Below are 26,745 nucleotides of genomic sequence, written 5' to 3' on the forward strand. Positions count from 1 at the left end.
AAGCAAAAAACCCAAACAAACCAGCCACAAAAGAATACAGTACTTTAATAATCCAAAACTTGTACTGGTTTACAGTCTGACAGCATATAGTGCTGATATGCTAAAACACTCAATTCATGTTTCCTCAATGGAAATTGAACACTTGCTCGTTTGTAGCTTACAAACAGTATTACTCAAGCTGTAGAGAGAATGAGGCTATTTCTTTAAAATACAACAGTAAATAGATAATTGCTTTGGAATATAGGCTATGTTTCTGTGCTTAGTTTGGAACCAACAGAATCAACAACGTGGGGTCGTTTGACTTATGCTTTAAGCCTGCAAAATAATCAAGAAGGAAAAAAGTATCGCCTCTCTTGGAAAAAAGACCATGTGTTTATGGTAGCTGGTTATCAAAGTAATACCACTTTTGCACTCAAGAAAAATTAAGTCATACACAAGATCTCACTACACTTGATAGCAAAATTAGACTTTGGTTTACAATTCCTGACTACAGACTGAATTCCTTCATTTATTCCATAAAGGATATACATAGTAGGCACAAAAGTGATTGTTGTAACTGTTCCATGCACGATGCCAAGTGTCTTGCAACAATTTGGAGGGCCAAACTCCTCTGGTTAAAAAAACCCCTAGTTTTCTAAGCCCAGCCTGTCAGATATCTGTCCTGAAAGTGCCCACAAGCAGTCAAATACTTAGCTGCTGTCCACAGAGCCAAACCAATTATTAAGGTCCACTACTATTGTCTGTGACAGGACACCTGAGAGTTGGAGCCTAAAAGCCCCTGCCTTTGATTGGAATACAAATCATTAAGCAGCTAAACTTGATTTAATAAAGTAAGGAAGGGATTTGGGCTATCGTTTCCATAATCCAGCCTTCCATTTTTCTCCTCAAGCAGGAGATAACTGCCTAATCCTGTTAGATAATGGTAAAATAAATCATCACGGAATCACAATACGTGAACAGATTTCATGAGCTTGCAGCCCTTCAAGAAATGAAGGAAGACATTACAGCCTGGTTTTTTGACACAAAATGATTATGGTGCCTAGCAAATAAAAAGTACAGCTTTAGGCAACTCAGCACATGACATGCGTTGGCCATGTTTATACAGCACTGTCTGCAAAAAGACACATAAATTGTGACTTTGTGCATACTATACAAGAACTTAAATTTCAAAATCTAAAAAGTTCTTGAAAATGTACAAAAGCCAAAACAAAAAGAAGCCCTTTTTATTACTAGTCAGATTACTTCTCATTGTTTTGAGGTTATAGTATGTATAGTCTTTGGTGTTAACAGAATTAATTCCGACTTGCTTTTCAGAGTACGCATTTATTTGTAGTTATAATAAAAGGCTGATTTTGAAATAGGAGAAAAAAAATGTTCTTCCACAAGTATAAACCAGTTATGTACATCCTCACTGAAGGCACTATAGTTTAAAATTCTCTGTACAGTTGCAGTAAAATTCAAAGTCTGTCTTTAAAGATGCAAAACAAGATTTGCAGCAAATTACAACATGGGCACAGTGTCAGAGAGTTGCTCTGTTAAGTTTTTACAGTACAAACAACCTGATGCAAAAACCTCAGTCCAATATGTTTGCTATACATAAAATGCTCACCATATTATGATCCTTTGATGGAAACAGTTGTCAGTTGAATTCTCTGTTGCTATAAGCATAGCTGAGCGCTCCTTTAGAACATTTTTGTGAGTTTATGATCTCAAGACAACATTGAGCAAACTAATACAGTACAGTCCAAACAGACCTACACCAAAAAGCCGCTAGATTTTTCATATTATTTCAAGGAAGTCTACTGTGATTATGTACAGAAGTTGAAGTGATTCTTGTTGCCTTATTAGTTTGCTTAAAGAACTTTAAATACTTTAATAACTACTATGCCATACTGATTTGACGCTGCATATTGGTTAATTTCTGCATGTCTTATGTAGTGTTTCAACATCAAGACGTATGTACAATAGAAAAATCCTTTCTTAAAGAAGTGTTACCTCATTGCTCTATTAAAAAAAGGATTGATTTATAAGAAGTACTAATAGCTTAATGCAACAGCTTGGGAAAAAAAAAAAAAAAAAAAAAAAGGATTTTTCCCATTTGCCAGCAACTTAGGACACTGGTTTTACAGATAAGACTGCTTTTCCTGTACAGAATTATGCAGAATTTAACAAATGCATGTCCACTACTTCTAGAGAAATTGATACTTATGAATGTAGATAAGGATTTTTAAACAAAGACTATAAACTAAATAATGCTGATGAACACATGAAATCAGTCTAAAAACATATCCAGTTTAGACACCGAGCAAGATACAGTTACGGGACCTTTTGAAAAAGACTTTAAGGATTTATGTGTAATAGAAAAACTGTCACTTTGCAAGGCTCCTACTTTTTTTTTTTTTTGCTTAAGGCTTCCACTTTTTTATTAGTCCCACAAATCTCTTGGGAGAAGACCTTAGCCAATTTATTTTTGTTTCATTTAAAGGGATGCCTTTAAACTTAATTACAGTATCAAGAACTAACCAAAAATAAAAAAGAAGAATTACAAGTAAGATAGCTGTGAAAGATTTCTCTTCAGTGCATATGAACAAGGCTGAACAGCTCTACACAATAAGTCCAACTGTTGTGTGAAGAATCCCTTATCACTAACGCATTGTTTTCAAGAATATACACACGCCTCCATGTAAATAAGCACCCCTGGATTTTCTAACAAACATTTCAATTGGGTCATTATCTGCCCAATGATCTTGTATGTCCCATTCTTTGACTACAGACAATTATACCATTGATTTGCAATTACATTTTTAGTAGAAAGCACAGCCGAAGTCTTGAAATACAAAAAAATTCTTAAAAAACAACCAAAAACTATGGTACAGAGACTGGTGCAGTTACTGTGTCTCAATCTGAAAAAACATGATGCATACCAGCAGATTATCAATATAGCTTTGCTTTAAAAGGAATGGAGTTTCCAGTCTTTTCCCTTCTAACCCAGGTAAATGTAGTCCAAGATTGCCAAAGCCCACGGTGATGAGCGTGCCTTGACGACCCTTGAATTCTCCACACTGTTTTGACAACAGGATCTACTAATTGTCTCCTTCAACCCTTCTCTTGCGAACTGTAACAAGAGAGAAAAAAAAAATCTTTTACTATTTTATCATTATAACTACTTTTTGTATTTCTACATCATCAACAGTTAAGGGAACCATACTAGTGATTCCCTACTTTGTCACATGGTTTCACATAGTACAACTTAAGGTAATTAACACTTAGTATCACCCATTATTTTAAGCTTATGCTTTTGCAGTGCTTACTGTGTTCTTCTTGAACAGCTTCAAATATTTGTGAGACAGACTTGTGGGAAAAAATATTTTATGTTTGGTATGTGGATTTAGCCAGTACTCTTTCTACATTGCAGTTTTCTAGTGGTGGAAAATTAAGCTTACGTGGCTTCAAAGGAAACAGTACAAGAGTTTCATAGTGTATACAATAAGATTTATACACTTTGAAAAAAATGAAGTTACATTCAATAGCCTAAATCATTCCATTAATTAAAAAAATATTCATTTGTCAGAAAATACAAGAGCAACAAAAATTTGTTAATAAGATCACTAAAGCTCACATGCTGTTTAGACTTAAGAATTCACAAGATTGACTGAATAACTGGAGTTTTGCTCAATATTTGTAGTATTTTTAATTGATATTTTTATTTTTCCCCTATCAAATTGTGTTTTCCTTTTCTGTGCAGACAAAACAAATGAAGCTAAGCGTCTTAGAAATTATATAGGGCATCTCTCCATTGTTTAAAAAAGTGGAGCAAGCGCATCTATATAAGAAGAAAGTGATTCTGTTCTCAAATCCACCAATTGGAAATTATGTCGTTTTACAGATCTTTGCAATTTGAGTTGATTTTCTTTACCTTCAGATCAAAATAGCAGAGGGAAAGTGGTTTTGTTTCCCATCCCTCTTCCTGTCTCAAGAAGTGCTTTACATACAGTCTAAAGAAACACTCAGAATAGGATCACACTAGAATTTTACTCTTTACAAAGCCAATGTATTGCTCACTTTGGGAGTAACCCATAGACTTATCTCCATTTGAATCCAAATAATTTTCACCAGTGACAGAAGTTATGCATACCTGCTTTCATCAAGTTGCAAGAACATATGGAAGAGTTTCCAACCTTAGCTTTCTGCAATCGTGCAGCTAAAAGCAGCATGTACACAGTTTCAGACAAGGAAAAGGGAAGTGGTACAACACAGTGTAAACAAGGGAGAAAGAAGAGGTAGACTGGTTTGTTTAGAAGAAACATACGAAGACAGAAGTAAAAGACTTTGAACATCTCAGTTTTCAGTGCTCAATACCCAACTGGGTATTCAGAGTAACCTGTCTCTGTAGCTTCAGCGCTGGAGAGATGAAAAGGTATTTGCAGAAACTTTTACTTGCATACTCCAGACTAAGAAAGCAAAGAAAAAAAGGCAAGGTATCAATAGAAACATAGATTTCCAACAGTCAAATACTAAAATGAGAACTAGTGAAAAGAGAAACCTTAAAGGAAAGTAAACACACACCTGAAGCATTATAATGAAAAAATAAGAACAACTGGTTTAGAATCTATTTTGAGAAACAATTATGCAGCGTCTGAGTGCCTTTCTTTTCTCTCAATGCTCTATTTTACTACTCCATTTTTTCAGAGCTGTTCTTCTCCATTTTAAACTTTACTCAGAGGGGAAGCAGATCTTTAAATCAAATTCCAATTTCCTATGTCATTCCCTCTAATGTATTCCTGAACTACTGCCACTACTACTAAACTGCTTGGCCTATTTTCATGCTGGTGAGATGTGTAATCCTTACCACAAAGCACCTAAAGCCAAAAAGTTTAATTAAATGGAGTTTTAAAATGTAATTCTATTTAAATAGATGGACCACATTATCTTCTTGTAGTTGTGAGCTTCAAGTATTTGACATTATTATACAAAGTACTTCCATTCATGTGTTATATCATTAGCCAATTTTCTGCTAGTCCATTTAGTTAGGATTCTAACAGATGAGCTCCAACAAAACTTACTGCAACAAATAAAAATGCCACTGCTGGCAGCTACCTTTAAGTTTCCAGGCTCAAGCAATCCAAATGAGACTGGGTGTGCTGGCACTGAAGAGGGCATCCTGCACTATCAATTTCAAGTACTGCTTTTAAACAGTGAATCTTATCTGAATAAAACTGATCAAAAGTATTATTTTCCCTCGCTTTGCCACAACTCATGGAATTTGAATGTACTTGTTCTAAACTACGCTAAAAATCCTTGACTCATACACCTGAACACCTTGCAACAAAATAAAAGGAGAACATCAAGTAGCAACAGAAGAGTGAGAGTAGGAGTAAAGCACAGGACAAACCTGAAACTGATCTACTCATATTTTGGTTATGTCAACAAAAAAGCAGAAAAACAGACACCTTTAAAACCTCTGCCACGCACATCCATTTAATAGTCACTCTCTACTGACAGGTCTTACCCAAATCATTATTTTTCGTGATAGCTGCAGCTGCCCTGGCTCGAGGTCCCTGTTGTGTGAAGTGGTATCCAAATTTGAGGATCTTGGTGTTTTCTTCAAGCATCTTGGCAATTTCTACTTCTGCAACTGTGCCCAGCTGCTGCCTCTGTTAAAACAAAAAGTACACAAAGACAACAGAGCTTATGTCTCTTCAGCCTAAAAGAGATCAGAATACTTTCATCATATTAGTCAATAAACAGTTTCATTTTGATTAATCTAAAAGGCAGAAGGTCATAAGACACAATTATGCACTTTAAAGCACAACCAAGTGCAGAAGTGACCAGGAATCAACTTCAACTGGATGCTTCTGAGAATCTTAGGGACAATCATTCATGGGGTGAAGATATTTAAAAAGTAAAATGTTTCGGAAAGTTTATCACAAGCTGCCTTCTAAAAATATTCAGTCAACTAGGACAGAGTGATTTTAATTATGATATTACCACCACCTCACTTACCTGATTATCAATTTTGATTTCTGTCAATGTTTCATTGTCTTTCAGTGCATCGACCAGTGCCAAAATTCCAACTCCAGTGATGAAGTTTGATTCTATGTTTAAACTTTTTAATTTTGTGTTTACTCTCAACATATCTGCAAGAGCCTTTGAATGAAAGAAAGCATCATTAAACTTTTGAATTTTGCAACAGTACCTCACAGGACACAGTGATAACCATTTCCACTAACTAGTTCAATAGGAGCAACAAGTTCACAGACTCATGGTGTAACTTTGCAAGTTTTCACTCATTATGTGAGACTGAAGTGAGTCTTCAACCAGGCATTATCTACATTCCCTTTTTGAATAGTATTTAGTCAAGAGAAGGCCTGCCTTTCTCATGTTACAAACTAAAAAGCTACACAGAATATAAATTGTCTGAAATTAGCATATTGGACCAATTCCATTTCGTAAGCCTTCACAGAATACAACGAGTAATGCAAGCTGCTAAGTAAAGGCCAAAGAAAGGGCGTTAGTCAACTGAAAAGAGAATTAGATATGGTTAATTTGTAAACAGGAGATCTGACTTTCAAAATGCTTGTGTCTACAGATTTGGTAGGAAGCAGTGAAATGCAAAGCTCTAAGCACAGTTCCAGCATGTAGCTAAAAGCACTTATAGAAATGGCTTACACCTGATCTTATTTCTGAGAAAATAAGAAAACAAGAATAGGTAACTGCTGAGGTTTATTATCATAAAAATCATAACCTTTAAGTTCTTTTGTGTCAAGTCATAATGCAAAAAAAAAATCCCCAACAGAACCGCACCCGAGAGAACAAGCCTCTATAGATTTTTATTACAAATGTTTCAGTTCTACTGAAAAGGAACTTTTTAATCGACCCAAACCATAGCTTTCAAATGTTCATTTAACGGAGTGTTTCAAACTAGGTTTTTTCCTAATTTGAAATTAAAACAAAGGATTGTCCTGGCACAACAGTCAGTGCCATTTTCTTACCTCTTTATTTGTAAACAAATAAGGTACTGCTTTTGATTCGACATAGGAAAAACAGGACCAGGTGATAAATACTTAGGTTTCAATTGTGTCAAACTAGATACTAGTTGACTAATATTATGCTTTATATGCCAATGCTTTAATCCAAAATCTCCAGCAGGGAGATCAGAGAAACCGGTATTTTACAACTTTATTTAACTAAAACTCTAGTTAGTTGAAAAAGATTATGAACTTTTTCAGTCCTCAAATGCGCTTCTTTTACAGTTAATTTTGAATATACTATTGGCTTGTGGAATGAACATCAGGAACTAAACAATGAGGAAAGAAAGAAAAGCAGGAAGGAGGTTAGCAAAATGAAAAGTCAGGGAGAAGAGACTGGGGAAAAAATAATTCTTGTTCATCTCATACATCTGGCACATTGCTGCATATTAGTCAACTAGTAATCATTTACCAACTTCAGTACAACAAAGGTTTGTTAAAGAAAACATACTTTACAGTATAACTGAATTTAATAATTTTCATCCCAAATTATTTAAACAGGATTCAATTTAATCCCTTACCGTGTCTTTCCATCCTAACTTCCCTTGCCCCACACTTGAGCAGGTTAGCAAGAGTACTTACAACAGCAACAGGATCATTGCTTCGGGTGGCTGCAAGGCTGAAATTCTGCACATGCGTGTTGGTTTCTAAGGCTTTTGCAAATTCTTTCAGCGTTGGAATTGGTATGTTCTTGAATTAAAAATAGCATTTCACTCTCTTGAGATACACAAGTTTATCCCCTCCCTCCCAACTTCTTCCATTATCTTATTCTCTTTACAGCAAATCATGCTATAATATTAACTATCGCTGCTCTCCAGAAGTGTTAAAAAATACTTAGCTGACTTGGAACTGTTACTGAGCAAAATTTACATGAACTGAACATTCTGCTATCAGCATCAAATTAACCTTTCACAAATATAAAAAGATTTAGAGCTTTGAACTGGTGAAACCATTAGCATTTCATTCTCTGTGTTCTATTAAGAATAATTCCAGAATTTGCCAATTTATAGTTTGATAATTTTTGCTGTGTAGTTGCAGCCAAGTGTAAAAGAAATAATTTTAGATAATTAATTAGGGTAGCAAATTTCTCAGTTTATTATATCAGCAGTTTTGCTCTGTTGCCTTTTTAGGCATTTATTTTGGCTAGCATTTCTCTACTGTACAATATTCTTAAACCACGTATTTCATTTTCTTCCTTTAGTAAGGGCAACAAATAGCCTAGGTTGCTAGCGAGGCTGCAGCTGGCAGCCCGTCACCGCTGTCTGCACAGTAAGTCAGAGTGCTATAGTTCTGTTTTCTCTCATGCAAATATACAAAAGTTTTAGTCATATTTAAAAACACAACTGTTACGCTTAGGAGCAGAAGCGGCCCTAATTGCCGACAGCTCTTTTGTACAAGAATCAGAAGGATGTCAGGTACAACTATCACTTTGTTTGCAATAGCAGTAACGGAGAGCACATTGCTTCATCAAGACAAAGGATTCAAAGTAGTAGTTAACTCCAGGATGGCCAACTCCTGGAACTGTTGCCAACTTGGCAGCAACAGAAATCTGGGCTAGCATTACGAAAATCTAAGACTTTTTAAATACACATTTGGCAAAAGAAACCGAGATGGCTTATCGGTTTAGCTCCAGGTTTCTGAGATTACACACACTGCAACATAAATGTTGCAGAAAGGCTGCTGTACTTAAAATAAGCCTACCATGCTCTCTCGTAGAGTTTTACGGCTTAAAGTGTCTTCTGCTGAGAAAAAGCAGCATGTTTACTGCAGACTTCAGGTAATTACCTTAATGTTATTTAGATTAACTTCAACAAGACGGGAATCATTATCTTTAATCCTTTGCAGTGTCTCCTCCACATTTGTGGGATTTGGTGGTTCATCAAAAACAGGCAACATTTTTTCACCTTTTACTATATCTGAAAAGGCATTCAATTGTAATTAAACAGGTCAGGTACATTCACTGTGAATAAATGATACTCAACTAAATATTTACTGTATTTAAAGATCACTTCATCAGCCTTTTCATCTCTCCCCCACCCAAAAAGCATACCATCCTCTCCTGACCATATTTTCATTAAAGTTCAATTATTTTCTAAAGGTCCTCACAGCCTTTCTGCTTTTCTTGCACATGAGCTTCTTTCAGAAAGCATGTGGGAGTTGAATTACAAACACAAACATGAAACCTAAAAACTAACACACACAAACGCATGTTTGTGTCTTTTATTTCCCCAAGAGTGAATTAACTGCAGAATAGATTTTAGTGTACATATTTTAATTCCACTCTTACCAGAACTCAATTAGCAATGTCATAGACATGCATATTTCCAGTTCAAGACTGAATAGTCTATAAAGAATGCTAGTGCAACAGAAAATAGTTAATGCTATAGTAACTGTGTGCAGTATAAAGAACTCATTTTTCTAGCACTTGTGTACACACTTACTTGAGAAGCTGTCTTTGTCAATCCCATTACTGCTTCCTACTACGTCACAGAACTGATTGTTTGTTATCAAGTTGGACATTCCCAGTATAGCTGCAAAATGAAAAAAAAGAAAAAGCAAAAAATGAGTTTTACTCTTCCTGAATAATTCAGCTCAGAGTTCCTGTAAATAATAACTAATGCTTGCAAAACACCCAGTTATCAGTACAATAAGCCATTCTACCTCTTAATAATTTAAAGAAAAGTAGAAAAAAATAATTATAGACTTTTTAGTTGGCTTTCACATCTTAAAAATTTGACCTCACCAGATTCAAGCATCAAAGTTAAAAGTGCAGTTCAGTCACAAAATTCTTGATTGAAGCTTTAGGACTACGGGCACATAGCAACATAATATTTTATGCAAGAAAAAGCGGTAGTTTACACAACAAAAAACAGCTAGTCTGAGGAATGACCATAAAGGTTTTGAGTTGGAAAATCAGATATCTTTTGCAGGCCAAAATAATCTACCTTCCTATAAATTATCAGAAATCAACAAACTTGATATGCTACAAGCAAACCGGCATATAACAGAATCCAGTTTCTATCACAACTACAACTTCCTATAGTCACATTCCAGATAACACATAAACTACCACATTAATTATAGATCTTTCTAAATACACACCAGCCCAATTCATACTTCAAAAAACCCTCTAACCTGCAAGGTCACCCAATTCTGTGTCTGTGGCACTGGTCAAGGCTTCCTCCAGTTCCGGATCAAGAGAGAATTTTTCTTCTGTATAAGACTGTACAGGCTTTTGCTTTGGGATAAATATTTTCCCTGGAGTAATGAAAATGAAAAGTCTGATGTTACTTTGTATTATATAGCTACTTATCTTTAAACTTTTCTGTACTTAAGGAATACATATTACACTTAGTAAATCCTAAGAGCAGCACCAAGGACAACATAAAGGAATAAGGTTTCTTTTGTGTTCTTGAAAGTCAGAGATGAGAAAAAGCATAAGCAGGAATATAACACTTCTTATTCCAAATTTTCACGTATCATGACTCCAAACTTATTTGTTCTAATCCAAAGGATTAGAAAGTAAAGTATAAGCCTCCATTATACATTTTAAACAGCCTAGAAAAAGTGCCTGTAGGGAAAACTTAGTATCGTTAGAGAACAATGGCCAGAAAAAGGCACCCAGGCGGAACTGTAATCTGAATGTGGCAGAGCAATAGAATATCAAAGAATCACCTGAAATCGTGAACCTGAGCATTTACTGCAGTTTTACAGCATACACGGTATTTCTGATTTCAGATGTTAACTCAGTTTTGAAGCAAAAAAGGAAATATCTGAGCTGTTTGAAAAAAACGTGGTTTGTGAACAGCACAAAACAGGATAATTGATTTCTCTGCCAATGACACTATTTTCTAAAATGATACTTAGAAAGGTCACAAGATTCAACAGGAAAAGAAGCAGTAGTCATTTCACATTCTGCACCAACATTTTAGTCACTACAGACAAGTAATGGGAAAAGTTATTTTAGGAGACATGCGTTATAAATAGTGGTCTGTATAGTTAGCACAATTCCTGCTTATATCTTCAGCTGAAAAGTTAGGGTAAGAAATCAGAATATGAGAAAGCTGTTCTAACAGTTATTCTGAAAACAGTTTGGATTTGAATGATTTAGAATTGGCTTTTCAGAACAAAGAAGTCTACCACTGGGTAAAGACAGGAGAGGTAAGGGGTGCTTAGGTTCAGGACAAATTAACGTGGTAAATAAAAGCTCTGGTACTGTATGAGAGAACAAAACTGATGCATTTGACAGAAGTAATTCACAAATAGAAAACCACAAATCTAATCTTAACAGTTATTCGAAGTTTTTCAAACTTTCCAAGTTGCCTGAGCTATCAGCAGAGCGAGCTGTGGGAAAGGGGTTCCATCTTCCTTTAGTTACTTCCCAGGGTAGGAAGCGGTGTTGATAAACTTCCTATAAAGACTCAGTACTAATTCAAGAATCCACCCTCTTCCATATTGATAGCTAAAAACCATTTCCACACACAAATCACACTAGCTCAGCCCACTTACACGATGGAAACCCACCAGGCACCAGAATCAGACCAGCTGGGCAAAAGCCAGAAGCCTACGATTTTTTTTCTTCATACTGCATACAAGCGTATCTTGTTACATGTTTGGACTAAGACTAAGTTTAGCATTTTTAAATACCTCCCAGTGACAGGAAGCTTTATAGGGATGTTTCACTTTTATTTCTGGGAAATTCCAACAAAGCGGGATTTTGGCGTCACCACTTCTGGGAAGCAATGCGTGAAGTCAGCTCCTGTGTCCCACAACCGACACAGGCATCACAACACCCATCCACATTTCTTTCTCTCCAAATTCCCATCCTAGATTACAATAGTTTGTGGCTCATTTTCTTTTTAATGCATTGCCACTAGCACAGATTACAAAGAAGTGTACCAGGTTTTTCTCTGACAACAGTCTGATGACCAAGATCTGTTGCTAGCAACACAGTATTTTTGTTCCTGGGTTGCTATCTCTTTGGAAAGTTGTATAAATGGTCATTATCCATATTTAGAAGCAGAAAATAAATCTGCTTACATAACTGTACTGACTACAAACAGTAGCTGAAAGCAGCTGACATGTATTACTAACCATACCTCAGGTTTGATGGACAGTACAAAAGAAACTATGTTTGCAGTGATCCAGGATTAAAAGAAAACCTTCATAAATTGAAGGCTTAATGTTTAAGATTATTTCGATATAATTGATACAGTGCATTTCTACCTCCATTTTATTTTACCAGCATCACCTACTGGGGAGAGAATAACTTTCAACTTATATTGTAATTTTCACAAGAGATATGAGAATGTTTGAGAAGGTTTTCCTTAATCCATGAAACACTCTGAACAGCATACACATGATCTAAAGCCTTACATTAGCTATGTTTGCATTATTTTCTCTCAATAATACAGACTAGTAAAAAAAGTGAGGATTTCGGAGTACAAGGAAGGAGAAGAGAAGTAAAGTGTGATCTGAGCACCTGAGCCTTTGTTCATGTCATCCTGTTTGCAGCATCAGTGCAGCAGGCAGCAAGCGGGAGAAGGAAACTGATCTCCATTAAAAGCAACTTCGTAAAAACGTATTTCAACCTAGGTGAGCCTCCTGTCTGGTCCATCACACAGCACTCACAAAAAGGAACTACTTTTCCTCATGTTACTTTAAGTAACTCATAGGTTAGGAACTTCTGGTTCTAAACACTTGTTTCCAAAAAGTAAGACTAAGTTTATCCATATATGCCTGACTCTTAAGATAACCTAAAGAGAGAGAGAAGCATATTCAGCTTTCATTAAAGCAAAAGTGTTCAAAGCCGCTCCCCTCCAGAAATGTTCACTGCAGCCAACTCCAGGCACATGAACTGGGTCGGGAGCAGTTTTTGTTATAAAACAGGTCACACCCTTGTGTATATAATCTCTCATTCATCGGCTTCGTTTCATCCTAGCCCAGAGTTCAGAGGTTTGCAATGCACGTACGAAAACAGGTCCTTCCCCACTCCTCACTTCTAGTAATGAATGTACTTCAAAAAGGGTAAGACCCCTGTGTCTCTGGGGACGATGATCTAACTCAAGGCCTGCTGCCAAGACAGTTTAGCAATTCCCTTCCCCCCTTACTAATGTAAGCTTAAAAAATACAACCAAAAAAACCCCCACAAGAAAACACTACACATCTGTGCAACCCATGAGGTGAATAGCTTTCTCAGCCCTCACGTGGAACATTTCCAAAAAAGCAGGGATTTGATCACATGAAGGAACATGACATCCTCCTTTTCAGCCAACAAGGATAGTGCAAAGATTAAGCAATACAAAAAGGAAAATTTCAGAGATGTTCACATAATTTCTGTAATAATTACACATTCAAGTCTTCTATGCCTTTAGCTAACATGTTAAACCATGCATGTCCCAGGATTAATTCACAGGCTTTCTTTGCTACAGAATGAACTTTCACTTCCAAATTCCACACAGTCATATTGCTCAAAGGGCAGAAATGCTGGATGATGTCTGTTGAAGTGCCCTAAACATTTCATACACAGACTCACAGGATCTAAGGTGGGACTGAAAAATCTTGCAGAAATCTGGTCTGTTCAGTGTGGCCATGCACTGCATATTGCTGGAACTATTCTCACGTATCCTGCAGTCCTACCCCCATGCTAGTAGGCAAGTGACCACAACTTGCAGATGAGAAGAAAGTCTAAAATTCACTTTGCAGTACTCTGTTTGCAGAAAAGGAATCAAGTGTCACCTGAGGACAACTGAATACAAGCATGTCTCATAAGTGATTTCATGAAGAAGAGTGAGCAACATCTGATATATTCCTTACATCTTACGTTCCTTAAAGTTTCATCAATCCAGAAATTGATATAATCCACAGTTCATCAATCACCAATTCCTACCATGTGACAGACTTAGGTTCATCAGTTCACTTGTAAGTTGAATTAAAATAATTAGTATTAAATTGTGCTTACAAGTGTCTTCCTCAGTAAGTCTTACTGCAGAAACAACACTTATTTGTTATCTGATTACAGAGCACATAGAAGTGAGTTAGAAAACTGTTTGACATTAAGGCTAGAGTATCACATGTTATTTTGTTCTAGTGGTCTTGTATGGAGAATGTCAATTCCACAAGTTGTTTCCTCAAAGCTCCTACAGGATATTAGCTTTGTTTTACTACATGTAACAAATTTCCTTTACAGACCAGTGATTGAAAGGCAGAGAACACAGCATCCCAAATCCTGCTGCAACAGAAACAAATTATGATCTAGAGCAACAACTGAGCAGGGCAGCAACAAAATACCTTGAGCCAGGTGACTACAGTTTCAGCCTAACAATATTTTCTGGGTGATAGAGCAGGGAAAACAAAAACAAAACAGCATTAAAGCAGAAGTTACATGAAATGCAAATCTACACAGAACAAACATACCCCAGTGGGAATGCAGCAGAAGAGTTGGAAGGAAAAGCCATGATTCAGAGAGTGCAAAGGCTAGAAATGCGAAGCTTAGTTTACATAATAATTTGCCAGTGCCTCGCACTATACAGCACAAAGTACATTACTGATGTTAGATATGTTTATCTCAGGTGCAATAATTTTCATCTTTTGCTGTTCCAAGAGAAATGAGGAGCATTGGTCAGACTTGGTCGGATGCATGGAACACACTCGAGGGCAGCAGACTCCAGCGCTGAAGCCTCACTTCGACGTTTAGATGAGAGATCCTTCTCCTTGCAGTATGCCTTGTAAAATCTTTATGACATATACAGACTGAGACAAAGCTAGTTTTGTTGAAATTATTACCACATAGCTCTCATGAATCTCCTGAACAATGGTTTACTGTATGGTTCAACACTTAATTGGAACAGAATGTGACTTAAGTCATTAAATCGTGTTTAAAAACAAAGTATGTTTTTTAAGGATGCTTTTAGAAACAAAATCAGACACTGGAAAAATGCAATGGAATCTAATTTAGGGATTGTTAAGCTTCACATTTCTTTAGCACTGTTCATCTCACTACATCAGGGCACTTTCCATTGTGGAAGATCTTCATAGCACACAGCAAAAGAGGTTCCAAAGATTTGGAGAAATCACATCATCTATTAGTGAGACACACGCACCATTTTTTTAATAACATGTTACCCTAAAACAAGGTACTTAGGACAACTGGAAGAGAGGATTTTCCTTTCTATTGCAGTAGGGAAACAAGGTTCCCAGAATCAGTAGCAAGCCAGAATGTTTAAAATTAACCTAGGGTAAGTTCCTTTGATAAACCTGCAGGTCAAATCACCACGCAAGACGGCAGTTCTACTAAAATTGGAAAAGGAAAGAGAAAGAGGATAGATTTTCTTCTTCTTACTCCATTAAATTAATAATTAGACTAAGAGCAATGAGACCAGCTAGGCACACAGAAATATCTTAGCAAAGCCTGACCCACAAAAATGGCATCAAGAAAATAGCTGCAACTCCAATCCCTCTCTCCCCCTGCAAAACCTCTGGATCTGAAGGTTACGATTGTCAGTTTTCTTCTGAATTAACAGGATAATCAAGCAAGATTTTCACCTATCCCTATTCCACAATTTGTTAGCATTTCTCCATAATATATTTATCTAGCCAAAGAGAAATCTTATAAGCCAGCGTACTTGTTTGTTTGGTTTTTTAACATTAAAGAAAAGCACGTTAGATAAGAGCTCCCTCTAGATAAAAAACATCCTACTTAAGTTTTGCTCCACTCCCTTTCCAAGTTTTACATCTAGATAACAATCATGATTTCTTGATTTAAAATATTGTTGTATAGGTTTGCCATTTTTGTGCAAAAGGGCTACAAACATGGCAACAAGTCAAAGCTGACCCATAACATTTTCATGAGGGGAAAAGAAAAAGTTATCCCTCACCTACTACACAATGAGCTTAGGCTCTTGCCTCCTCCTGCCCATTTAACAGAGCATGAATTTCCATACCGAACATTTGTTTCCACATTTTTAGTTTTAATAAAAGTAAGCTACATTTCATTTTTTCATATTATCTCATCTTCTATGGTACTAAAATAAATGGTAGAAAAAGTTATTAAAGAGCAACTTTTTTTTTTTTCTTAAGAGGTACAGGAAATTTTACTAACTAAACTGGTATGACATATTGCAACAACCAGACAGACTGCTATTTAGTAATACTTCATTACATAAAGGAAATGACATTTGATCTTTCTTAACCAAGATCTGCATTACAGCTGGACCCTTCTGTTTTTCTACATGATTCTCACAGATTTTATCTACCCAAACAAATAGTTTTGCCGTGTGCATGCATATGTAAGCTGACTTTAAAGAACCACCTATCTGAATGAAGCACTAGTAGTCAGTAGAAAAATAAATACCAACTAGAGCAAATGTTCCATGCCCAGGGTTTCAAACCCTTAAGAGAGGAGCCTGTTGGAATACAACTTAGCAAACAATTTACTGAAGTCTTACTGCAGCAGATCTGCCCTGCTGCTGGGGAAGGTTCAGATGAGCTGGGATTCACAAGCAGTACACAAACCCTGTGGAGACAGCTAAAAGCCTCCTCCTGTGCATGTGTGCCCAGCACAGGACTGGCAGTTTCTGTCCCTAACAATAATGCTTAGTAAGGCACAACAAATGTGGGAACTCTTGTTTTGTGGAGGGGGAAAAAAAAAATAAATCTATTCTTACAGTATTTAAGATGCATATTAGTTTTTAATTTTCTCCTGAAAAGGAGAATGCTTCCCATCGAGTCAACAAGAAGACTAGATCCAAAACAAAGATTTAAAATCCCAGGCTTTAATAACGTGCCCACTCATTGGATCAGTGTTTCCGTGGTTTTTAGACCACAAACTACTGCCAGATTTCAAGGCTTCTTGCAATGTTGATGACATAAATAGTTAATAATAACTATGCAATCTTATTAAACCTCTCAGTAAGGATACTAGAAGGACAACATGATTGCATACACCACTTGCCTGGCCTTGTCAGCCTGCTTCTTTGAACATTACAGAGTATCTACCACGACATCATTCTACTGCTATTTTTTAAATTCAGTGTAGTATTACAAAAGTTACCGCCTGTACTCAGCATCACAAGGCATAAGCCACAGGCACAATGACAGAATTTGTTATTATTGGCACAAATCAGGGGTAGCTCTCACTTCGAGGATACCATCCCCATCAGAACTTTGCAGTATCTGATAAAAATTTTGAGTCTTATTTCCTTCCTGTGCTACATGCAAACAGCACGCCAGCCCCAGCACCACAAAATGCTTGAACAGGAAGCATCCCGCCTCTGCACAGTAGCACTCATTTGGAAACGCTGTAAGTTAAAAAGCATTACAGCTGCCAGTGCTTCAATAAACTTTGGTTCATGGTAGTTCTGGCTAGTCCACTTCAGAGATTTCATAACCACTTACACCAGATAGGGTTGTGTTACCTTTCTTTTCTCTTGTAAAAGGCACATAGTCTTCCCTGTCTTTGTGCTCAAGAGCCTGCTTCTCTAAATATGCAAGGAGTCGTTCCCTGTCGAAGGGGCCTGAAGCCTTTTTAGCAGTCTGGTCTTTCTGTCGGAATCCTGCAGGCAGAAGCGCATTCTGCAAAACAAAATAGAGCAAATAAGTACAGCTTAGCAAGTCTGAGTGAACACTTGTTTAGTTTCACTTCCCTCTTTCTCCCTCTCCCCAAGGTTCAAACTGGGTATGTCATCCTTTTTAGGCAATCTTTGATCCCCTGCCAACTTCCATCTTTTGGTGCAGGGGAGGCCACAAGGTAATCTATTCTTTAGATACCAAGAATATAATCAGAAATAGAGCACACTGCACTCTAAATAAGACTGAAGCAATTCTTTAAGCACAATACCTCCCAGCACTAGACTTGCTAGTTACTTTTTTTTTTAAAAAGTTACTTTGCATTTCTTTTCTAAAATGAACACTGTTTAAATGACTAGTAGTAAATAAAACTCAGCTATTTACAGTTTAGACATTCAGCAAGAGACTACTTCCTCCATCACTTACATCCATGTTTCTAAGTCTTTCAGACAACTGCCTATACTATTGTCTGGCTTTAACGCAGGGTATTTCTACTTTTGACTTGACTCAGGGTGGGGTGTTTTATTGCCATCATCAACATATTTCAGCTAAAGAAAACAAACAAACAAAAACCAGAAAAAAATGGAGGATATCAGTATGGAAAGAACAGAACATATAGAAATTCAGACTGCCATAAAAGACAACCAATCACTTTTGCCAGTTCTCCTCTGTTAAAATGTCTATAAAGCCAAAGCCAATTAAAATATCAAGAATATTTTGCAGTGCAACAAAATAGGTGATCATAATATTCTTAAGCGATCCCTGAACATCAAGATTAAACCTTACTCCTGTTACTACTAAAGCGGGAACAGAGAATCAGGAGGTGAAAACACAAGTCTTGGACTCTGACATTAGCTGCAGTATCCAGTATCAGTAGAGGACATAATTCAGCTCTTTAACAGAAAGTTAAAATATTCCTTATTCAATACCCCATGCTGACATAATCATTCAGGAGCTGAGTAATTATTTGCCTCCTCTTTGCAAAGTCAGCACAAGGACAGGAATAGATACAGGCCACCAGATACAGGACCAGGAATCTTTAGAAGAGGTTAGCACTCTCCCTCTCCCAAACTCCCACGGTAGAAATAACAAAATAAAAATGGATGCAAAAGGACTGTTTACCAGACAACACTGGAAACAGCAAAGTTAAACAGGCCTTTCCAAATAAACTTGCTTTTCAAGAAGATGACTAAGAGCAATTTTTATTTATAAATAAATCCCAGAAAGCTCTTCCTGACAATCCCTTGCAGTTTACTGCAGTTGCATTCACATTGCAAACAGGAAATAAACAGTTGAAACATTATGTATGTGTATATATCTGTAAATAAGATCATTACCAGACTAGGAAACAACTCTGTCCAGAAGTATATGGTACAAGTAAAAAAAAAAAAAAAAAAAAAAGGTCTCAATTTATTTCAAACTAGTTTCTGAACAAATGAAAAACTAAAACTTCTCTTGGCTAATACCTACATCAGGGTCAAGATCATCCAAAACAGTTTCCAGTTGTTTCAGTTCTTCTTCCGAAAGTTTGCCAAGAATTTCATCCTCATCGAGATCTTTGTACTTGTCCAAGTCCTTTCGAAATGGGAGTGTCATGACTTGGGCAGGAGCAAGTTGCTCAAACACTTCAAAACCCAAGTCTTATTCTTAACCAGATCTATAAAAAAAGTTTTAAAAAGAAATAACCATAGTTAAGGTAAATATCCCAACTACAAAGCATCTTCAACCTACAAACACATCTTTGAAATTAAAGGTTTTTTCATCCAGTATTCATATCTATCTGTTATTCTACAACAAACAAAGAGCACTTGGAAGCTGTCTACACCTTGCTGCTTCACTGACAAGAATCCCATCCTGCCATGCCCTTTTCCATCAGTAACTAAGCTACACATATTTTCAGATGAATGCCAGTACCCGGTTTTCTCAATGAGAACTCCAAGGCCATAATTCCCACAGAGCAGGGCAGGCTGTGGGGTAGGAGGGAGGACATACCAACTATACCCAGTATGTATGAGTCCGGCTTAATGCCATCGGTTGTTACAGATGCTGCAATCAAAAGAAGAGTTAAGATTGATTGTTGCTGCTGCTGTTGCCATTTGAGGGCAGTAAATGAGAACTTCACTACAAACAAGCTAATTGGTTATTACTGACTCATATCCCTGTGTGTTACCTACAGAGGGAACAAAGGAAGCTTGTCTCCGAGTTAATTATAGCACTACCATTGAAATAACATTCTGTTCTATCAGAGGAAAATTAAAATACCTTGATGAAAGGCTTAGGGAATACAGCTCCTAAGTAGCAGCACTCCAGTCAATCCTACCACCAAAAAAAGATTAAAAATACAGAACAGATTCACTAACTGCATATCTGCTCGCTAAATATTATACATAGAGGAAATTGGGCTCCTTCAAAAATGTACAGTCTATATAGTACTTCTCACTGACAAAGAAAGCACAGGGAACCTTTTTTCTAACAGTCACAATTTTTGAGCTTTTGGCTTGGAAAAAACAAACAGTCACGACAGTGTTGAAGCAGACCAGTTGGTTTCTCAGATTTTTCTGTAAGGAGTTCTAGGATTCTCCTTTTGCTTCCAGTTGAGCACACATGCAAAAAAGGTAACTTGAATGACTAAGTGAGCAAGAGTGTCCATAATGGATGTGAGGAGCAAAAGCTAGATCCATATATTCAGGCTCATTAGCCTCCCAAACTCCTTTCTCGGCTCTATAAAAATACTCAACACAGATCAGACATACAGCAAGTGTTAATGGTTCTCCAGTAGTCCACATTCCGGTTCAGATGCTCACACCACATACACTAACTGCATTATGTCAAACCTGCACTCACACTGTTCTTCAAAACCAGATCAATTTAAAGTTATTGCCTCTTAAGTAAAAAGAAGGAAGAGCCTTACATACATACTGTACCATGGAATCCTGCTTACAGGATTCCTTCACCTCAGTTGTTTACATCAAGAAAGGTCTCCCTGGCTGTCAGTGTTATGCACGGTGATATTTTAATTCAGAGACACTGAACAGACATGAGCACATAAAGGTTCATCCACGTCATTCGGTCAAGTTTACCTGTAAAGTAGGTCTGGTTTTAACAATTGCTCTTGCAAGAACAGCAAATTCTCATTTCCTACCAACGTCTACACCTGAAAAAAGAATATATTTACAGCTATTTCAGGATGTCTGCTTTTAAAAAAAATGTTACTGATATAAACACTAGAGCCTACTTGTAAGCCACTGTTGACATCAATAGGACATAACTTTATCTAAGTTGGTATTTCAGCTTTGGAATTATCTCAAACATAACAAAAAACAGGAGGAATTCTCAATTTAATGGTAAATTACGTCAGAAGAACAGCGTCTGGCTTCCTCTGAACTAAAATCAATCATGTTGGAAGAGCTTGGACCTTTTGCAAGAGGACACAGAGCTGAGAACATCCAAGTTTAATGGCTGCCGAAAATGCTGAGGGTAGCACACCTATGTTTTTCAAAGCTGCATTCCAAAAGTAACTAAAGGAGTAACTATGGTCCAGTGTGCCACCTCCTACAGTTTTCATAGTCTTGTGGTATTTGTTTCTCTAGGTGCACAACAACTGAAGGACACTTAGCTGACAGCTGCAGCAGATGCCACACAATCTGCATGCAAACTTCTCATTCCTAGAGTCTTAATGTTTTGCCCTTCCTTACCGCTTAAGCCATTACACACTATCATAAGAGAAAAACATTTCCTGCAGCTGATTACACAGCATTGTTTGTGACCAGGCTGCACCATCTGAATCCTGCATCAACATGCTGCTATTTAACCCATTTCTGCATGTCCATTTGCATTCAAATATTAAAAGGTGTAGTTTTAAGGGGTAATTATAAGGTGCAGAATAGTTAGCGTACTGCAGAATAATGCTCCCCTTACTCTGATGGAGAGTAGCACTGCATAACCATACATTACATTCACATAGGCTATATTTTGTCCCCATGAATCACTGTAAAACGCTGTCATCCAGAATTAATTACCTTTTATTTACTGCATTTCTATGTTTTACATTGGAAAACTACTCATCCTTTATAATACATTAATTAATGTTCAGGTCATAGCCCTTAGTCTCACTTGTTTCTATAATATGATCAAAGTAGCCATTTCTAATTGTGAGCTACAATGTTCATACACACAAAAAGAGTGAAAAATAAAGCAGCAGAGAAAAAGCCCCACTCTTTCTGTAACTGAGTCTTCACTTAAGCAAGAGGAATAGAATCACATGTGGCCTGGCAAATTTAAATTTAAAGAGTTTGGGATATATTTTCTAATACCTATCAATCAAAATTATATTTTTAAATATGCAAGCATACTTAACGTGAGACACCTTTAAAAAAGGTTATGATGGTAGCACTGATTAGCATGTCTGTACTACACAGAGATTGCTTGGTAACGACTTTCAGAAACATCCCTACGGCAGAAACCACAGCATATATGACACTAATATATAATGTGCTAAAAATCAGGTTTTAAAACATGGTATCAGGAATTCTCATTGCCTAAAAAGGGCATAAAGGCCGGCTGAAGCCCTAATCTAATCAAACAAGCCCCCTCACCTCCCATTAAACACAACTGGTACTCTATTTGCTTTCCATCACTCACTGTAGTAGTGCAACATAAAGATAAATGCATAACAAATTACAAGATTTTAGAAGGAGCAGTTATTTAGACTCTGAATATTTGTGGCACATCTTACTGCAAAATCATAGGCAAAACTGTAACCGTCAATTTTGGCTTTGCAAATACTTTGCACTTTTTTGACAAGCGGAGCTACTTTTCGTCTAAGTATCTTTCTTAGCTTTACCATGAAAACATTACATATCTTAAAAGTCAAAAGGGCTAGTACTCTTTTTTCAGATATATAACTGTAAGTTAAAGTAAGTTCTTCACTCTAGCAACTTCATAGTTGCATAAGAAACATTTAAGGAAACAGAAACAAAGCCATCACTTCCAATCAATCAAATTTCAATTCTCCGTTAAGCAGAAGTTGAAAAATCAGAAGTGAAGATATTCTGCTGGGCACCACAGACGCAAAAATCTTACCACTGTTCCTTTACCTGAGAAATCAAAGAACAACTAAAGAAACTAGAAGATAGCAGTAACTTTAGTTTAGCTGGACTTGTGCAAGGCATTTGACACTGTCCCGCACATCATCCTTGTCTCTAAATCGGAGTGACATGGATTTGATGGATGGACCACTCAGTGGACAAGGAATTGGCTGGATGGTCGCACTCAAAGAGTTGTGGTCAAGGGCTCAATGTCCAATCAGAGACCAGTGATGGGTGGCGTTCCTCAGGGGTTGGTATTGGGACTGGCACTGTTTAACGTCTTTGTCAGCGACATGGACAGTGGGGTCGAGTGCACCCTCAGCAAGCTTGCTGACAACACCAAGCTGTGTGGTGGGGTCGACATGCTGGAGGGAAGGTCCCCAACATAAGGGCATGGACCTGTTGGAGCGAGCCCAGAGGAGGCCCCAAAGATGATCAGAGGCCTGGAGCACCTCTCCTATGAGGACAGGCTGAGAGTTGGGGTGGTTCAGCCTGGAGAAGAGAAGGCTTAAGCTGAAGGAGGGGAGATTTAGATTAGAGATTAGGAAGAAATTGTCTTCTATGAGGGTGGTGAGGCACTGGAACAGGTTGCCCAGAGAAGCTGTGGATGCCCCATCCCTGGAGGAGTTCAAGGCCAGGTTGGATGGGGCTTTGGGCAACCTGGTCTAGTGGAGGGTGTCCCTGCCCATGGCAAGGGGGTTGGAACTAGATGGGCTTTAAGGTCCCTTCCAACCCAGGCCATTCTGTGATTCAGGCCATTTTAAAACTACCTGAATCACCCCCTGAAAGACTGTCAAGCAACTTTCACACACTTATCCACAAGTTAAAATATTTTTCTTTTCTCTTCTCTGACAGAGTATTTTTAAAAACCAAAAGATTCTAAAAATAGCTAGCTTTAAATTTTCTTTCCAAAAAATCACCCCCCAGAAATTTCTATTATACTTAAGAACACAATTTCTTGGGACTAACAGGAGTAACTCTTTAGAAATATCTTGCCCACAGGAAACTACAATCTTGTTAAAGTCCACTATAAATGGTTTCCATAACTTACATTTTAAAATAGAAGTGACATCATGAAAAACAAACCAAGCCGGTTTTGGCCAGCATGTTGACAGAGTTCACTTTAATCTCATTTGTTCCTTTGGAGCCTCCTTCCACCCAGCCTCTGTGTGAACCCAGCCCGGAGCAGGGGGGGTTCTGGAGCAGGGGTTCCGCAGGGTTTTCGGCATTCCTGCACCACTCAGGGCCCCAGACCATCCCAGCTGCTTGGAGAAGCCTAATCCAAGCATTTCCCCAGGGAACCCCTACAATGGCAACAATTTTATTTTCCAGTGTGCAAGATTATACAGAACTGTTTCTGAAGAATGTGCCACACTTGAAAGAGTTATCTGTAGTTACCAAAACTAGAAGAAAAATGAGTAAATATAAATATTACCATAAGCCCAGCAGGTTCTTTAGGATGTTTTTGTAATGCCTTACAATAACTCTGCTCAACAGCCCAATGCTGCTTTCCTTAGCAGAAAGCTCTCAAAAACCCATCTGAGCCTTCCGAATCCCTAGCCTGGGGTAGGGTCCATGAGCCAAGTTCTCCTGCCGAGGGAACCAGCAGCCATTCCCTGGCCCAAAGCTGGACGGAGCCAGCAGGTGGCAGCTCATCTTTGCCTACACTTTTTGTCCGGGTAAATTGTGTTTTCCAGGCAGTAAGGAATAGCTATTCTGGGCTATTTTCCTACAAAAGCAAGCCTGAGGCTTCATTCTGTTCAAAGTAACAATTCAGTAAGTTTTATACACGGCAAACTGAGCTTCTCCAACCTCGCATTTGTCCATACAGTGTCCTGAGGAGTGGAGGGGAACAGACAGCTACTGCAGAGTAACTACATGGACCATGAAGATTCTTCCATGATGAAGGAAATCAGAAAACACCTGTATTTCCAGTTCCTGCCAGCTCCTCCTCTGTATCAGAGGGCACTTGGAACCAGACAAAGCTCACTTTGCTCTTTTATATATCCTGTATACAACTACACAGAACCAGGACACAGCCGTATTGCAGGCAGGGTGCTCTGAGTGATGACTAAGCTGCCAAGTTGGCGTTGTCCCGTAAAAACTTACTCCTGCGTGCCTGTTCTTGACAGCCAGTCACCCACACTGCAGGGCTCTATGGACGTACCCATCCAGCCCAGGCTGTAGCAGAGGCGACGGAACCAGGAGCCCCAAAGCGCACATTTGGCAAACTGCACAGGGCACGGAAGTGGCAGCCTCGGCAGTGCGGGAGGCAGCGTTTCAGCACACCCATCTCCACGACACTTCCAGGCACGCTCATCAAACTAGCTGCAGGGCAGGTGTTATGATCCCAAATAAATACAGTGCTGGGGTAAGCTAAAAATCCCAGTTACCACAGGTACTGCCCGCCCTGAGAAGTTCCTCTGGGAGAAATCACCACTCCAGGTCTCCATTCCCTCTTCCAACGTGCAGGGCAGCACCACTGCATTTGGGAGTTACTGACTGCCCAGGATAAGGGATGTTTTGGCATTTATGGATGGGGGTTTTTTTTCAGACAATGCCTGGATTTTCTTCAATAGAGATAGACCCCGATACACAGTATCTCCTCCTGGAAGAAGTGCCTACAGGCATTTCAGTCAAAAAGAAACATTAGATGCAAGCTATTGAATGATTATAGAAACATTCAGGTATCTGTAGCCATTACAGAAAAGTGATGAAACTTACAATCCTAGAATGGGACAGAAGAAATTCACTTTATTCACATTACATTGCTTGGGGAAAACTTCTGAGTAGTAGCCCATTTCAGGTTCTCCCCTACATCACAGGCTGCCTTCCAAGCTCCGTGCACCTGACACAGTACCATAACATAGTCTTGAGGAGACACTCAATACATTACAACAAATTTAAAGCATACAGCAACCTCTCTAGAACAGCACTTACTTTTAACACAACTTGCACCTACCTGCAAAGAAACAGGCAGACAGCTTTCAGAGGCTCCTACTGGGAACGTAGGTGCAAAATTCTCCAGAAATACAGACAGCCGGGTGTGCAGAGGGGCACAGGAGCCTCCTGGGCCTCGGCTGCACCCCCACCCCTTGCTGGGGGCCCACTCCGTGCTGGGGTGCGGCCTCGGCGGGAGCCCCCAGCAGCGGAAACCTGGTGTCAGTGCTGCAGAGGACAAGCTCTCTGCCACCCACCACCGGAAAAGCGTTCTTCCGTAATTAAGTGTCATTAACTGGCATGCTTTATACATTGTAGAAAACATACATAGCAAGTTGAAAGAATTATGCTAAACAGATCTACAGGCAAAGTTTTTAAAATTAGCTTTCGGGTTTCACAGCAAAGTTGGGTGCTGGCTAAGTAGCTAATACCCCCTACCTGAACGCCCACCAGCAGACACCCGCCCCGCTCCCCTCAGCCCCGGAGCCCCCAAAACCCCTTCAACTGCCCCCGGCAGAGCCCCACTGCCGGAGAGCCTATTTCCCAACGCAGACAGGAAAACCCCGCCCCGCGCCCGCCAGCTCCGCACTAACGAAGCCCTGACCTTCCCGCTCCGGAAAGCCAACCGAGGCTTCGGGGGGCCCCGGTGAGCCACTGGGGTCCGGGGCGGGCGGGCGCTGCCTCAGCCCCTTCTTCTTCTTCCTCCTCCCGCCGCCGCGGCCCCTCCCGCCGCACTGTAGCAGCGGACGGAGGGCTGCGCCCGCCACCCCCCACCCCGTACCCTCCCCAGCACCCCGGCGAAGACTGCCCCGCACAGCCCGAGCGGCCGCGGCCACGCTCCGGCCCGCGACCCTTGCCCGCGGCAGCCGCTCCCCACTCACCCGGGCGGCGGCAACGACCCAGCTCCTTCAGCCGCGACCAGCAACTCCAGCCGCGCCTGCGCGCCGCCCCCGAGCATGACGGGAGATGTAGTCCGGCCGCGGGGAGCCGGCCAGACACCGCGCCTGCGCCGGCGGGGCGGTGCCGCTGCTGAGCAGTGGAGGCCGGGCGGCCTGTAGTGCTGTGCAGTGTGCGAGGGACTGGTTCCTGCTGTCGCATGAATCACAGGGCGGCCTCGGGCCCTG

The 26,745-nt window shown here is 39.1% G+C and overlaps 1 protein-coding gene across 5 annotated transcripts; it reads right to left on the bottom strand.

The window, feature by feature from the left end:
- Positions 1 to 26: 26 nt before the first annotated feature.
- On the bottom strand, positions 27 to 26,580 carry TMOD3 (tropomodulin 3). Of its 5 annotated transcripts, XM_075765074.1 has the most exons (11): positions 26,503 to 26,564; positions 20,514 to 20,674; positions 19,065 to 19,251; positions 17,444 to 17,600; positions 10,164 to 10,286; positions 9,470 to 9,559; positions 8,814 to 8,944; positions 7,611 to 7,718; positions 6,004 to 6,147; positions 5,510 to 5,654; positions 27 to 3,115 (listed from the first exon to the last, which is right to left on the bottom strand). In XM_075765074.1, the coding sequence occupies exons 3-11, from the start codon at positions 19,188 to 19,190 to the stop codon at positions 3,084 to 3,086; spliced, it is 1,056 nt and encodes a 351-aa protein (XP_075621189.1). In that variant the 5' UTR covers positions 19,191 to 19,251; positions 20,514 to 20,674; positions 26,503 to 26,564; the 3' UTR covers positions 27 to 3,083. The 5 variants fall into 5 exon arrangements, with proteins under 5 accessions (XP_075621189.1, XP_075621187.1, XP_075621188.1 ...); XM_075765072.1 differs by lacking the exon at positions 20,514 to 20,674 and having other exon boundaries at positions 26,503 to 26,580; XM_075765073.1 differs by lacking the exons at positions 20,514 to 20,674; positions 26,503 to 26,564 and adding an exon at positions 26,226 to 26,330.
- Between the last annotated feature and the right edge of the window lie 165 nt (positions 26,581 to 26,745).

Source organism: Balearica regulorum, chromosome 12 (assembly GCF_011004875.1).
Source record: "Balearica regulorum gibbericeps isolate bBalReg1 chromosome 12, bBalReg1.pri, whole genome shotgun sequence".
In the NCBI taxonomy this organism is placed as follows: Eukaryota; Metazoa; Chordata; class Aves; order Gruiformes; family Gruidae; genus Balearica; species Balearica regulorum.